Source organism: Mytilus edulis, chromosome 2 (assembly GCF_963676685.1).
Source record: "Mytilus edulis chromosome 2, xbMytEdul2.2, whole genome shotgun sequence".
In the NCBI taxonomy this organism is placed as follows: Eukaryota; Metazoa; Mollusca; class Bivalvia; order Mytilida; family Mytilidae; genus Mytilus; species Mytilus edulis.
In genome coordinates this window covers 74,037,544-74,055,039 of record NC_092345.1, presented here as the reverse complement: position 1 = coordinate 74,055,039, position 17,496 = coordinate 74,037,544, and the positions used below count along the sequence as shown (strand labels likewise).

The window sequence follows — 17,496 nt, the reverse complement described above, 5'->3', positions numbered from 1 at the left end:
CACTGGACCAAATTAAACCAAACTTGGCCACAATCATCATTCAGGTATCTAGTTTAAAAATTGTGTCCGGTGACTTGGCCAACTAACCAAGATGGCTGCCATGGCTAAAAATAGAACATAGGGGTAAAATGCAGTTTTTGGCTTATCACTCAAAAACCAAAGCATTTAGAGCAAATCTGACATGGGGGTAAAATTGTTTATCAGGTCAAGATCTATCTGCCCTGAATTTTTTAGATGAATCGGACAACCCGTTGATAGGTTGCTGCCCCTGAATTGGTAATTTTAAGGAAATTTTGCTGTTTTTTGTTATTATCTTGAATATTATTATAGATAGAGATAAATTGTAAACAGCAAAAATGTTCAGCAAAATAAGATCTACAAATAAGCCAACATGACCAAAATGGTCTGTTGACCCCTTTATGAGTTATTGACCTTTATAGTCAATTTTTAACCATTTTTCGTAAATCTTAGTTATCTTTTACAAAAATCTTCTCCTCTGAAACTAATGGGCCAAATTAAACCAAACTTGGCCACAATCATCATTCGGGTATCTAGTTTAAAAATTGTGTCCGATGACCCGCCCAACCAACCAAGATGGCCGCCATGGCTAAAAATAGAACATAGGGGTAAAATGCAGTTTTTGGCTTATCACTCAAAAACCAAAGCATTTAGAGCAAATCTGACATGTGGTAAAATTGTTTATCAGGTCAAGATCTATCTGCAACAACAAAAGAGAGTTTTTAATGACCTCAGCTGGCTATGCAACCCTTGCACAATCAACTGAATTTTGCAGAAATCATTAATAGGATAGATTGCCCTTATATGATAATTTTTTATTACCTTTTTGGTTTTTTTGGCAAAGGGGGAGCAGGGGGTTGCGCAACAACAAAACAACTTCACAACTTTTTCATTACTTTGCATTTCTCGTTAGATAAATTTTACAAAATGCTCCCTTGAAATAACTGTCAAATTTAAACAAACTTGGTTTAAATCACCACTAGGATATCCAGGGACCACTGTGTATGATGACCCTGCCTGCCCACATGGCTGAAATAAAACAGGCTTCAAATGCACTTTTTAGTATTATATCTCTGAAACTAAACGACAGTACAACAGTTGCATTTATCATGCATCAATTGTAAATAAAAATATCAGGTGAGCGACACAGGGTCCTTGGACCCTCTAGTTCTTGATATTGAGGAATAACTCCTATACAAGTTTTAAAACACTTCATTGTAGTTTACAAATTTATCATGTCAAAATAGTTTAAATCGGTAAAAAAAAGACTATAAGGTTTTCAACAATGAGCAAAACCCATGCCCCTTAGTAAGCTAAAAAAGGTCCCGAAATGAAAAATGTAAAAAACTAGAAACCTAACAATCTAAACGATGGAGACGCCGACGCCACTATCGACGACGGAATATGGATTTGTTATGTCTCACTGCCGCTACAGTGATGTCGCAGGCTCGACACAAATCAAAAGACTTGTACTTAATGGTTAACAATATGACACTTTAAATCAACCCACACTCAAGTTGCAGGGAAATGGGGGAGGGGATTGGGAGAGGGTCGGACTAACCGACAAAGCATCAATACTGTAAAATAAGAAGTCTCCCGTTTTTTACGTAAATGATCATTTGAACATATAAGAATGTCAATCTTTTTACAGCGGATGACCGTGAGGGTATTCCGGTGTATTGCGATCGCCTAGATTTCCATTACGTTATATTCGTTTTGGGTTTTTAACCGATCTATTAACATGATGATACGTAGACATCATCTATTACAAACGAATATTCCTATCTTCCGCATAACTTATCATACAGTTTAAATCTTAGGAAGATTTCTCGTTACTGTCAGTTTGAACATATATTGAATGTCTGCATGTGGTCAGGGTTTTGATTTTTATTAATATTTGCTCTTTTGGGAGATAGTTGAACTTTGTAATTTTTTGAAAAAAATACTTTCATAAGAGGAGCGTTTCCAGATTACTCCACCTACAGTTTCATTGCTAGTATTAAAGTTTTATTCTCTGCTGGCTGTGTGTGCGCATGTTGTCAGGGTTTTTTAATTTTATTAATTTATGCTCTTTTGGGAAGTAATTGAACGTTGTATTTCTTTTTGGTAATGCAGTTAAATGTTAGTTATTTTTAAGTTACACTTTGTATCTGCAGGGGCAGCAATGGTGTCTCCCAGACACAATAATATCCCAAAGAAAGTCCTACGTTGACTTTGTTATAATGAAGTTACTTTAGAGTGGAGTGCAGAGAGCATCACTTTGTCTAGTTTACATTTTGTTCTCATGTTGTGCTGTTACACTACTGCAACAGTCTGATGTTAAGTTAATATTTAGCGCTCACATACATGTCAATTCCGCCACGTGCAATTTCTTTATAAACCTGCCCCAAGTTAGGAGCATGAATTTCAACTGTTGTCGTTGTATCAAGTGTGTCATATTTTTTTTGTAGATTGTATATTTATAAATAAGACCGTTAGTTTTTTTGTTTGATTTCTTTCTAAATTTTCCCATGGTGGCCTTTTGTAGCTGACTATACAATGTGTTGAAGGCTGTACGGTTGCTTATACATGATTTATTACCTCCACTGCATTTAAAATGTGGTGGCAATTGGTAATCACACCTCATCTTACTTTATTTCAACTTCAATGTTGCGTTTTGTATACTGTTACATTGTTTATCTCAGTTTGAGGAATAAGGAAATGAAAATAGAATAAGGAAATAGAAACCGAACAACTAAATGAAAATCAAATAAGAAAAGAGAAACCGAATAAGGAAATAGAAACTGAATAAGGAAATGAAAATCGAATAAGGAAATAAAAATCGGATAAGGAAATAGAAACCAAATAAGGAAAAAGAAACCGAATAAGGAAATGAAAATCGAAGAAGGAAAAGAAACCGAATAAGGAAATGAAAATCGAATAAGTAAAAAAAAACGGAATAAGGAAATAGAAACTGTATAAGAAAATAGAAATCGAAAAAGGAAATAGAAACTGAATAAGGAAATGAAAATCGAATAAGGAAAAAGAAACCGTATAAGGAAATGAAAATCGAATAAGGAAATAGAAAGGGAATAAAAAAGAAGAAACTGAACAAGAAAATGAAAATCGAATAAGGAAATAGAAACTGAAAACGGAAATAGAAACTGAATAAGGAAATAAAAATCAAATAAGGAAAAAGAAACCGAATAAGGAAATGAAAATGGAATAAGGAAATAGAAACCGACTAAGGAAATAAAAATGAAATATGGATATAGAAACCGAATAACGAAAAAGAAACCGTATATGGAAATGAAATTCGAATAAGGAAAAAGAAACCGAATAAGGAAATGAAAATGGAATAAGGAAATAGAAACCGAATAAGGAAAACGAAACCTAATAAGGAAATGAAATTTGAATAAGGAAAAAGAAACCGAATAACGAAATGAAAATCAGATAAGAAAATAGAAACCAAATAAGGAAAAAGAAACTGAATAAGGAAATGAAAACCGAATAAGGTAAGAGAAACTGAATAAGGAAATGAAAATCGAATAAGGAAATAGAAACGGAATAATGGAATAGAAACTGTATAAGGAAATAGAAATCAAAAAAGGAAACAGAAATTGAATAAGGAAATGAAAATCGAATAAGGAAAAAGAAACCGAATAAGGAAATGACAATCGAAAAAGGAAATAGAAAGGGAATAAAAAAGAAGAAACTGAACAAGAAAATGAAAATCGAATAAGGAAATAGAAACTGAAAACGGAAATAGAAACTGAATAAGGAAATGAAAATCAAATAAGGAAAAAGAAACCGAATAAGGAAATGAAAATGGAATAAGGAAATAGAAACCGACTAAGGAAATAAAAATGGAATATGGAAATAGAAACCGAATAACGAAAAAGAAACCGTATATGGAAATGAAATTCGAATAAGGAAAAAGAAACCGAATAAGGAAATGAAAATTGAATAAGGAAATAGAAACCGAATAAGGAAAACGAAACCTAATAAGGAAATGAAATTTGAATAAGGAAAAAGAAACCGAATAACGAAATGAAAATCAGATAAGAAAATAGAAACCAAATAAGGAAAAAGAAACTGAATAAGGAAATGAAAACCGAATAAGGTAAAAAAAAACCGAATAAGGAAATGAAAATCGAATAAGGAAATAGAAACGGAATAATGAAATAAAAACTGTGTAATGAAAATAGAAATCAAAAAAGGAAATAGAAACTGAATAAGGAAATGAAAATCGAATAAGGAAAAAGAAACCGAATAAGGAAATGACAATCGAAAAAGGAAATAGAAAGGGAATAAAAAAGAAGAAACCGAATAAGGAAATGAAAATCGAATAAGGAAATAGAAAGGGAATAAAAAAGAAGAAACCGAATAAGGAAATGAAAATCGAATAAGGAAATAGAAACCGAAAACGGAAATAGAAACTGAATAAGGAAATGAAAATCGAATAAGAAAATGAAAATCGAATAAGGAAATGAAAATCGAATAAGGAAATAGAAACCGAATAAGGAAAAAGAAACAGAATAAGGAAATGAAAATCGAATAAGGAAATAGAAACCGAATAAGGAAAAAGAAACCAAATAAGGAAATGAAAATTAAATAAGGAAAAAGAAACCGAATAAGGAAAATGAAAATGGAATCAGGAAATAGAAACCGAATAAGGAAATAAAAATGGAATATAGAAATAGAAACCGAATAACGAAAAAGAAACCGAATGTGGAAATGAAATTCGAATAAGGAAAAAGAAACCTAAAAAGGAAATGAAAATGGAATAAGAAAATAGAAACCGAATAAGGAAAAAGAAACCGAATAAGGAAATGAAAATCGGATAAGGAAATAGAAACCGAATAAGGAAAAAGAAACTGAATAAGGAAATGAAAACTGAAGAAGGTGAAAGAAACCGAAAAAGGAAATGAAAATCGAATAAGGAAATATAAAACGAATAAGGAAACTTAAATAAAAAATAAAGTATAAAAATTGAGGAAAAAAATTTTTGAGAAAAAAAAATTTGTGAAAAAAAATTGAGAAAAAAATTTTGAGGAAAAAAAAATTGGTGAAAAAAGTTTTGGAGGTAAAAAAAATTCAGTTTGGACTTGTAATATTTTTCAAAATTTGAATATCGAAAAAGGAAAAAGGAAAAAGGAAACAACTTGTGTCTGGTACATATTTATACAATCCAACACTTGATAAACTTCAGATTCAAATTTTTGAGCTAAAGATACAAAGCAGTGTAGAAGTGTACAATACACAAATAACTTATATCCCGGTTGAAATTTGGTTTTTGTCTTATAAAATTGGAAAACTTGTAAATACAATTACATCATCATGCATACACAAAGCTGAAGAATCTTTTTGTTTCGAACTTTCACAAAGATATTCCATTACACAACTTAATCGAATACATGATGTTTTGATCAATAACATATCTGATAGATTGTATACACAATCAAAAGCACATAGTTCACACAGGGAATGTATAAAATTTATGTATGTCTTTTTTCCGAAATTAGCCAATTATTATCGACTCCTAGGAGTCGATATTAAGAATTGAAAGATTGACAGTTAGTGCGTGAATTTTTCTTGCTACCTGATTGGAATATATTACGAGACGTGAATAATCAAAGTTTATTGATTGGTTAGGACAATCCAAACCTAGTAAATGTCCTTCAATCCCGTAGAGTATCGAATTTGTCCTCTCTATTTTAGCAACTAGATTTTGCCTGGTCATTAATCATGCATATTCATGATATTGGTACACAGGTAACTTTTATTTATAAATAGTCGAATCTTCTGGAGTTTCGTAAACAACAACGTTAAACGATATATACTACTTCATAACGTGTGACCTCACGTGTGTGGTTAAATTTGTTGATTGATGCACGTGGCTATTCTAGTAAACGAATTAATCTACAAAGCGAGAGCATTTTCCATTTTCATCAGCTAAAAGTCGACTAGCCCTTTTTGAAAGGCTAATGCTTGTCTTTATTGGTATGTATCAACATGTATTAAAGGGCACACGATATACCCGTGGTTTAGTAGCGTATCAATAATTATGTGGAGGTCACACCAGGGTATAGTCCAGGGGCCGTGTCAACGAAGCTGTCCTAGGACTAAGACATGATGTCTAAGGATGGTCTTAGGACACGTCTTAGTCCTAAGTCGGGTTAACGAAAGTCTCCTAAAATAAGATATGTCCTAAATTTGGTCCTAAAGTTAGGATATACAATTAGGTGTCTTAGGATAGTCCTAAAGGTTACATCGTCCTAAAACGTTATAAAACAACAAATATGGCATAAACTCAATACTAAAAGTACTAATACAATATTAAACTATCATTAGAAAAAATTAATAAAAAAAAAATATTGTTTAATGTTTGTTAAAGATTTAATTGAATTATATTAAATTATTTCGTGCTACCTTTTTTGAAGCCTAAACAATACTATATAAGCAACATATTTTAAATAATTCAAATATGGGAAACAGTTTACTTCTTTTTTACCTAATCCTGATTCGATACATGTAATGAAATCGAGTGGACCTAAGGACAAAACTAGTTAATGTACTTAAATTGCAGCACGAATATCACAAAGTTTTGTGACCATTTACTTTTGTTTTCGTATTAAATTCATTTATATCTTTTATCATATTCAATAACGCATTTATTAGTATTCCGTAAAAACTTTAACTTTTATTTTGCGTTAATTGTTTTCTATATAAGAGTCATCCTCCCTCTCTTCAATCTATGTCATACAAATCTCTACATATATTTTCAATTAAATAAATGTGTTAGGATGCTCCTAGGACCATCGTAGTTAGGACTGTCCTAAGACAGCTTTGTTTTACACCCTAAGACATGTCTCAGACACGTCCTAAGACCATCCTAAATAATGTCCTAAGACCTATCTTAGGACATGTCCTAGGATACTTTCATTGACACGGCCCCAGAAAGGATAAATTACAAGCTAGTAGACACATGATTTTTATTGGGTCAGAATTTTTACCTCTAATACCTTGTCAACATGATGGTTTATTGAGAGTAAAGATATATGGAAATATATAAGAATGGTGTAAAATTAAACCGGCTGTTAAACAGTCTACTGATCACCAAAGTGTATTTTTAAAATTTAAGCCAGGGGCCGTGTCAATGAAAGTATCCTAGGATATGTCCTAAGATATATATTAGGACATTATTTAGGATGGTCTTAGGACGTGTCTGAGACATGTCTTAGGATGTAAAACAAAGTTGTCTTAGGACAGTCCTAACTACGATGGTCCTAGGACCATCCTAACACATTTACTTAATTGAAATAATATGTAGAGATTTCTTTGTCATAGATTTAATGGTATGTTAGTATCTACTCTTATATGGAAATAATTAACGCAAAATAAAAGTTAAAGTTTTAACTTAATACAAATAAATACGTTATTAATTATGATAAAAGATGTAAATGAATTTGATACGAAAACAAAAGTAAATAGTCACAAAACTTTGTTAAATGCGATATTCGTGCTGCGATTTTAGTACATAAACTAGTTTTGTACTTAGGTCCACTTGATTTCATTACATGTATCGAATCAGGACTAGTTACAAAAAAGAAGTCAACTTTTTACCATATTTAAATTAATATTGCACCATTTTGGTTAGTCGCAAAATATGTTGCTTATAATGATAGTATTTTTTAGGCTTCCAAATAAACAGCACGAAATAATTTAATGTAATACAATTGAATCTTTAACAAATATTGAAAATATTTTGATTTATTAATTCAATTCTAATAACAGTATTATAGTTTAATATTGTATTAGTATTTTTAGAATTGAGTTTGTGCTATATTTGTTGTTTTTATTACGTTTTAGGACATTGTAACCTTTAGGACTATCCTAAGACACCTATTTATATATCCTAACTTTAAGACCAAATTTAGGACATACCTTAATTTAGGAGACTTTTGTTAACATGATTTAGGACTAAGACGTGTCCTAAGACCATCCTAAGACATGTCCTAGTCCTAGAACAGCTTCGTTCACACGGCCCCTGCAGGGTTATCAGAAAGGGGAAATGGGCATTGGAAAATGAATAACTCAGTATTACAAAATAAAGATTATCAAGAACGTATAAAATGTTTAATTGATAAATATATGTTTAAAAAAGACTCAATAGATTGTAGGCTTTTATGGGATGGATTTAAAATCGAGGTAAGGGGAGTAACTACAACTTACTGTAGAAATAAAGAGAAGTTAACAAGAGAGCGAAGGCGCAGTTTAGAACAAGATCTGGAAGAAAAGATGGAACTTATAGATTAGAGAAACAATGGGGAAAATCATTATTTGGAAAAAGAAATTAAAGATATAGAAACAGAATTAAGTAACATTTATGACGAAAAGGCAAAGGGGGCACAAATTAGATCTACAGAAAAATGGGTTGAGTTTGGGGAAAAGAACAATTACTACTTCCTCGGTCTAGAAAAGAAGAGGCAAGTGAAAAAAATCAATAAGCAAACAAAAAGGAGAGGATGGGGAATTAATTACTAATCAAGAAAATTTACTCCATAAAATAAAAAATTCTATGAAAACTTGTATAATGTAAAATCTGCAAATAAAAATTTAACTGAAAAATCTGCAATGACACAAAACTAGAAAACAAAGTAGACAAAAAGGATAAACTGATATGCGATGGAAAAGTTACAGTAGAGGAATGCACACAAGGCATTTATAAAATGAAACTAAATAAATCACCAGGGCTTGATGGTCTTTCGGTTGAATTTTATAGACAATTTTGGGATAAACTTAAATTTTTAGTTGTGACTGTTTTAAGTACCGGCTACGATAAACAAAGTTTATCATACTCACAACGTACCAGTATATTAACTTTGCTATTTAAAGAAGGAGGTCCTTTACTTTTGGAAAAACTGCCGTCCAATTTCACTTCTAAATGTAGATTTTAAACTTTTGTCATATGTTCTAGCTCAAAGATTAAAAAGGATACTTCCAAAAATTATTAATGAAGATCAAACCGGTCATGTTAAAAATAGATTTATTGGGTTTAATTTGAGACAAATTCAAGATGTAATAGACTACGCAGACACATACAATATTGAGGGGGCATTAGTTTTTGTAGATTTTACAAAAAAAATCGATTTATTGGAATGGGATTTTGTGTTTGGGACATTGAAACATTTTGGTGTTAACGATTCATTTATCAACTGGGTTAAAGCAATGTACACAGATATACAAACAATGGGTGGGTATCAGAAACTTTCAAAAATTCACGTGAAATAAGACAAGGCTGTCCTTTATCGGCTCTTTTATTTGTTTTGGCTGTTGAAATTATGGCCCAGAGATTAAGGAATAATAAAAATGTAAAAATCCTAATTATAAAGACTTTTATATTGCCTTTTTAACCGGATTTTTGTGACAAAAATGTCGGTTATTGAATTGGGGATGTACGGCGGGCGGGCGGGCGGGCGGGCGGCAATCAAATGTTGTCCGTGCATTAACTCATGAACCGTTCAACCAAAGCTTTTAAAATTTTAATATGTTGTTACTGACAACTAAATGAAGGTCAAGTTCAATAATGGCGATTTTGACTTTTACCGTTCAGGAGTTATGGTTCTTGAAAGATTGAAAAATGGAGTTTCCAGTCGTGTCCGTGCATTAACTCATGAACTGTTCTACCAAAGCTTCCCAAATTTTAATATGTTGTTACTGATGACAAAATGGAGGTCAAGTTCAATAATTACGATTTTGACTTTTACCGTTCAGGAGTTATGGTTCTTGAAAGATTAAAAAATGGAGTTTCCAGTCGTGTCCGTGCATTTACGCATGAACTGTTCTACCAAAGCTTCCCTAATTTTGATATGTTGTTACTGATGACAAAATAGAGGTCAAGTTCAATAATGACGATTTTGACTTTTACCGTTCAGGAGTTATGGTTCTTGAAAGATTGAAAAATAGTGTTTCCAGTCGTGTCCGTGCATTTTCTCATGAACTATTCAACCAAAGCTTTTAAAACTTTTATATGTTGTTACTGATGACAAAATAGAGGTCAAGTTTAATAATGACGATTTTGACTTTAACCGTTCAGGAGTTATGGTTTTTGAAAGATTGTAAAATGGCGTTTCCATTCACGTTGTTGCATTTACTCATGAACCATTCAATCTAAGCTTTTCAAATTTTAATATGTTGATACTGATGACAAAATGGAGGTCAAATTTGATATTGACGATTTTCACTTTCACCATTCATCAGTAATGGTTCTTGTGATATTGCCAGGACACAAATAAATGTTAATAAATCCGGTTTGCTGTCGTTGTGACAGCCTCTTGTTTTACTTTCTTGGGAAGCGTCTGTCTTACTCCAGAAAATTATCTAAATGAAATAGAAAACAGTAGCTACAAATATATTTTGAATGGGAAACTAGACAAGGTTAAAAGAAACATGATGATTGGTCCATATGAGAAGGAGGGGTCTAAAAAGGTAGACTTTAAAAGTTATTTGGTGGCTTTAAAAGCATCATGGGCAAATAGATTGGTAAATGGTAAACTTGAGACTTGGAAGCTTATACCATTTAAATACTTAAATGTTTCAAACAATGTTTTGTCAATATTGAATATAAATTTTAGTGATATTAAATCTTTAAGATATCTTAAAGATATTCCTACGTTTTAGGAAGAAGTAATAACGTCTTGGAATTTGACTGGCGGGGGCAAACAAAACAACCAGACACATTTGTCGATATTAGAAAGCAAGTAATATGGGGAAATAAATCTTTAAAATTTGGTAATAAACCAATTATATTTGAGATTTGGATTAGGAGTGATCTAATTTACATAAATGATATCTTAGATGATAAAATGTCATTATCGGAAATCTACATTTTAAACAAATTAAAGTTCAAAATAAACTTGATCGCCGAATTCCAAAAAATAAAAAAAATCTATACCAGCAGAATGGATTCAAGTTGTTCAAAAAGAGAATTCTGTCAAAACTACAGTTAATATTCAGAGATTTAAAATCATATGGAAAAATAATTTAATCGAGACTACATTATTAACAAATAAAATGTTATATAACTCTTTGATAAGTATAAAACTAGAGTCGGCAATAGGGATAAACAGATGGCTTAGAATCCTACCAATACAAGAAACTCTTAATATGAATTCATTGTACAAATTTATTTTTGAATATATAACTGAAAATAAATAAAAAATATTTATTAGATGGAAATTATTACATTGTATTGTTCCAACTAAAAAACTGGTATTGCAGTGGAAAGTAACTATAAAGACAGATAAGTGTAATTTTTGTAAGCAAGAAGAAGATTATGCTCACTATTTTCTGAAGTGTAGATATTTGAATAAATTTTGGCAAAAAATCTATGAACTCTTTAAAAGAAGTAAAATAGATTTTGATATAAAAATTGCAACATCTGGTATTTGGATATAAAATCACAGATAGTAAATATTATGTTTTGAATTAATATACTAACAGTATTAAGTTTTTCTATTTATAAGTAATACTATGTATCCGAGCAGAGAACACAAACTGTTGATGTCTTTAGTATTTTTGATAATTAATTTAATAAAAGAATAGATGCATATAAATCAAGATGTCCAATGTTATTGTCAATTAAAAAGAATTTTTAGCATGATAAATCTCTGCATCAGACAACTATACATCCTTTATATTATTTTTTATAAGTTAATAAGTTGGATCAGCTGTTTATTTCCCTGGATAATCAGTGGAGTGTAACAGGGTAAATCAAGAGAAGCTTGGACGCTTGGTCAGGTGAAATACATGTATGTAACAAGCAAGATAAGATGAATAGATATTATTATGTTGTTAAAAAAAAGAAGATTAATTTCTTTTTCGGATCGAAATGTACAAGTACTGATGCGGATTTCAACAGCTGTTTTGACTCTAAGAACGCTTTTTCCTGTTCTTTTCCCTAACACCATTTTGTGTCTTTCTGTAGAAGTACATGTAGCGGTTTAACAAGTCGGACAAATTTGGTAAAAATCTATTGTAATTGTTCAACATTCCAAGATAAACTTTCAATTCTGTCACGTTTGTCGGACTTGGGGCTTTATCGATCGCCTCAACTTTACTCTCCACTGGATAGATTCCGTGTTTGTTTATTTTAAATCCCAAATAAACAACGTCTGCGGCCATGAGCACACACTTCTGTATCTTAAACCGAATTCCAATTATCTTAAATCTAGAAAAAAACCTCAGAAAGAGTATTTAGATGTTTCTCGTTTGTTTTACCAGTTATCATAATATCATCTACTCGAACCAAAACATTGGATATACCTTGAACACATTTTCAAGTGTACTTTGGAAAATTCCTGGGCTGGACGCTACACCAAACGGAAGTCTATTGTATCTAAATAAACCCTTATGCGTGTTTATAGTCACATACCTTTTACTGTCCTCATCTCGTTCAATTTTCTGGTAAGCTTGATTTAAATCCAATTTTGTATATTATTGTCCTCCTTCAAGCGTTGCATATACATCCTCAGTTTTAGGAATCGGATAATTATCCAACTTTGAAACGGCATTAACAGTAACCTTGTAGTCACCACAAATTATAATAGATCCGTTCTCCTTAACTACAGGTACTATCGGAGCGGCCCAATCGGAAAATTACACTTGCTGAATCTGACCCTCTTTCTCAAGACGTTCAAGTTCCATCTCCACTTTATCCTTCAACGCATATGGCAAAGGGCGAGCCTTGAAATATTTCGGTACGGCACTCTCATCAACATTTCATTCCTTTCACAGTTCCAAGTTCATCTTTGAAAACCTTCTTATTTATTCCAAGATCACATTTAAATCACTCGATTGTTGATTATCACTTCCAACGACGGTGAAATACTCGGGATTTCGGGATAAGGGAATTCTTTTTTCGAACTTCGGAATAGCGGGATTTAAATTTATTTAAACTCGGGATTTTGTGTTTTTAGCCTGGGATTTCGGGATCAGGACCCCTTCTACCCACTCTCCCTCATTTGACATCATTGTCCTGAATTTTAATTTTTCATTCTTTAGTGACCTGCAATTTTCATTAGTTTATCCTGAAATTGTTTACATAGATTGTAACCTGCTTGTTATGCCAAATTACTGTTGCTGTTTTTGTTTGCTCAAATGCGTGTCTTGCCTTTTTTCAAATTTCATCCAAGCCTCTGACAATAAAATGTTAACTAAATAAATAAACCATGGACAATTATACAATGCTTCTGCTCGTAGATCTTCGTACAAAATTGATTTAAATAAAAACTGAATGGACTCCACAATACTTTTTTTTAAAACCATACATGTAGTTTTTAATGAAATATGGGCTTAGTAATTAATATACGTAGTAATGTTAAATAGGTTATGAATAATTTATAATTTTAAAATTTCTGGCATATATTTTTGAAGTGCAATTGAATATTTTTTTACATGATTTATATTCATGTAAAAAGTAAGAAGATACCGAGGGAGGATAATCAACCACCAGTGCAACATTAACATGTCATGGAACAAAGACAAGAAGAAGAAAAAAAAACCATCCTATTCAGTCCACAAGACAATACACACATGTATGCACTTTCATATTCATTTGAATAAAAAAATATTACATCTTTCTAGTATCTTTTTTCAACCTTAATCCTGACAGGTGTAGAAAATAAACGGGTGTCTTCTATTCGGTCCGCAATTTTAGGGAAAGATAGGTCTATGATATTTAGAATCGTGGTTGAAACTGAAACTAAACATGTATGATATAAATAGAACATGTTATTTTTGCATTATCAATGAATTTCGAAGGGATAGCAAAATTTGTTATTTTTCTTTTATTGTGCTTTTGTCATGTTTGTGTATCTTTCCGATTTTTTTTATCAAATGCAATTTTGAAATAAATATAAAATAGAAAGTGTGGTGTTATATATTCCAAGTGACAAGTGATTTTTTTTCTTCCCAAGTCTCAATTCAAGATTATTACTGAATAGAGTAATCGTTCTCTATAATAACAAGGGGCCCAAAAAATAATGTGAAACTTGTAACTGCCGTGCTTTTAACTAACTAGAGGCTCTCAAGAGCCTGTATATCGCTCACCTGACTACTTTGGTTTTTGAAATCATATAAAAACAGATAAAATTTGACTACAAAGTAACAACACTTGGCCATGCAGTACCTCATAAGGAAAGGACTATTCATGCTATGTTGGATTTCATTCAATTCCTTGGTTCTCTAGAAGAAGACTTTTGTATGCATTTCCCATAGGGTCCTATGTTAAACTAAGCCCCCCGCTGGCAGCCATCTTGGATGATGGATCGGAGACAAAGTAACAACACTTGGTCAGCATCTCATAAGGAATATTCATGCCATGTTTGGTTTCATTCCATTCAGTGGTTCTCTAGAAGAAGTCATTTGTATGCATTTCCCATAGGGTCCTATGTTAAACTAAGCCCCCCGCTGGCAGCCATCTTGGATGATGGATCGGAGACAAAGTTACAACACTTGGTCAGCATCTCATAAGGAATATTCATGCCATGTTTGGTTTCATTCCATTCAGTGGTTCTCTAGAAGAAGTCATTTGTATGCATTTCCCATAAGGTCCTATGTTAAACCAAGTCCCCCGCTGGCGGCCATCTTGGATGATGGATCGGCTACAAAGTAACAACACTTGGTCAGCACCTCATAAGGAACATTCATGCCATGTTTGGTTTCATTCCATTCAGTGGTTCTCTAGAAGAAGTCATTTGTATGCATTTCCCATGGGTCCTATGTTAAACTAAGCCCCTTGCTGGCGGTCATCTCTGGTTTTTTTCCCACATACACTTAAGAAAATATCTCTTTTCTGGTCTTCTTCGTCTATCTCATTAGCATTAAACTAATGTTTTATAGGTTCTACATATTGTGTCCAATCTTCGGATTCATCAAAAGAGTATAATTTCCTGTAGGTCGGCATTGTCACTTGTAGAATAATACATTTATTTTAATATTAAGTTTTTTCCTCGTCACCTAAATATTTAATATATTTGCTATGTAATAATACAATCCAGTTTCGATAACTAATTTATTAGCAAGTACATCGTTTGATGGTCAGACTACAGAATGACAACATGTGTATAAGAACTTCAATTGATCTGTTTAATTATGTTTATTTAAGAAAGTGCAGACATGTGAGAGTTGCTGATCTTTCAATTATTATTACTGTAACAGATAATACGGTAATAAAATGAACTTTATAACACTGCTTATAGATATACCATTATTAGTCTAATAAAATATGCTTCTAGGACAATCCATCAGTGCTTTTTCTTTTGAGAGCCTTATTAACATGCCGATGGTAGGATATGAATCTTGTATCAATGACTAAGATCGACTGAGGCTAATTTGAGGGATAGTCGGAGGGGTCCTGATCCCGAAACCCCAGGCTTAAAAATATGCAATCCCGAGATGCAGAATTTAAAGAAATTCATATCCCGAAATCCCAAAATCGAAAAATATATTCCCGGATCCCTTAAGATTCAATCCCAAAATCCCGAGCTTAAAAACACCCGATCCCGACTTCCCAAAAAAGGTCCTGCCTACCTCTAATCTCTACCATACTTTAATTTTTGCCAAATCACTACTTTCACTTTCAGCAATAATTTTTTATGTCCCATTTATGGGCATTATGTTTTCTAATCTGTGCATCCGTGCGTTCGTTCGTTCGTTCGTTGGTCTGTCCGTCTGTCTGTCCCGCTTCAGGTTAAAGTTTTGGTGGAGGTAGTTTTTGATGAAGTGGGAGTCCAATCAACTCGAAACTTAGTAAATATAGTGCCGATGCGGCATCTGTGTACTATGGACACATTCTTGTTTCCACATGTTTTACTTATTTTAATATATATGCAACTGGTATGACCCCTTAAAAAGTAAACTTTTCAAAGAAAATAGTAGACAGAATACATAGAGTTTCTATATATTAAAGTAGTATAATTGTAGTTTACATGTAGATAAACGCGAAAAATAATTGTCCTCTCTAAGGAGGTATGATATGTGTAACACCACTCATTCGGGCCTGGCCAGAAAGCACATTCCAGAAAGTAGTACATATTTAACACAAAATATGTAGAATATTTAGGTATTTTTGGTATCAAATGAAAGCTGAAGGACTGGTAATCATTGTAGAACACTTTTGGACTTATAATTTTGAACATTATAAAAACTGCACAAAATTTTAAAAAGAGAGTACATTTTGTATGTTTGTCAGATCTGAAATACCTGATTTGGTACATCCGAAGTTCCGGGAACCAGTTCTTTCTTATATGCCATCAAAGGTATGTTGATTTTTTCAGTACAAGACACCATAAAGTGTTGCTTTGACATGCAATGCCACTTTATTTTAATTTAAAACAAAAGAGGTGTGCCTGGTTGAAATGGAGGAATTTAACATAGAAAGCAATGGGACCATGAATTAGTGGTGTACTCCAAATAGTTGTGATTCTTGCGTTCTAAACACCATAATATGAAGATTGGCTTATTTATTTTTCATTTTTGTTATTTATCATACGATTGGTTGTACTTGTGCATGTTTCTAACCGGAAGCTTACATGACTAAAAGTCAGTCTGATGACGGAATCAATATCCGAACTCCTTTTTGTCGTTTTTCTCCAAAAATAACTCAATCTGAATAATCATAAGTGGATGACAAATGAGACTATGCATGTTACCTATAGAACACAGAGGCATGATGATTAATTTATCGTGGAAGGAAGAGGAGCGACACACAAATTGAGGTCTTCTCGTTTAAAAGTATAGATTTCAAAATTTTAATGGAAATATAGAAAAAAAAAAGACATGATTAATCGCAAGATGGTGCAAATAATAAATGTGTACCTGACATAGTTTGTGAATTGTTATATCTGCACCCTTCAGACTTTCTTGGAGCTGCTTAAATGAGGCATATGTAGAACTCTTCTTCCAATCATATAAAGCATTAAGCTTTATATCAAACCCTTCTCGCTTTTTTGATTCGTTGATAATGTCCCATTGTAGGGCTGGTTCATTTTCCTTTAAGTACATATATATCTTCCTTGTGTCATCGTGTGTTAATTTAGCTGCTAGTCGTCCAAGGTGTTTGTCTTCAGGCTGGCGGCCTAACCATACCTGATCTAAGCCTGTAAATATTGCAAATCAAGTTATACCGCAGTCCCACTAGGCCACGATCGCACTACGATCTGTGAAAAAAATGCAAATGTTTATGATCGTAGTACGATCGTGTAGATCGCAGTAAGGTCGTATCACGGTCGTGGTGAGGTCTTCAAGATCGTGATGAGCATGGCCAACTTTGAACATGTTCAAAACAATCGTGGTGCGGGCATGGCGAAATCAGATCGTAGTAAAAGCGCAGTGAGACCGCACTAAGATCGTAGTAAGATCGCAAAGGTCGCTGTTCCATCGTAGCGAAAGCGTAATTCTATTCGGAGAGACTGCGCTACGATCTCACAGCGACTT

At 32.6% G+C, this 17,496-nt stretch overlaps 1 protein-coding gene across 1 annotated transcript in view; it reads right to left on the bottom strand.

Annotated features, from left to right (window-relative positions):
- LOC139511012 (uncharacterized) overlaps nt 1–17,496 on the bottom strand; it is a 37,499-nt gene that overhangs the window by 5,381 nt on the left and 14,622 nt on the right. Inside the window, exon 4 of the mRNA XM_071297577.1 lies at nt 16,911–17,159. Coding sequence (XP_071153678.1) covers nt 16,911–17,159 — 249 coding nt within the window. The remainder of the gene's footprint in view (nt 1–16,910; nt 17,160–17,496) is intronic.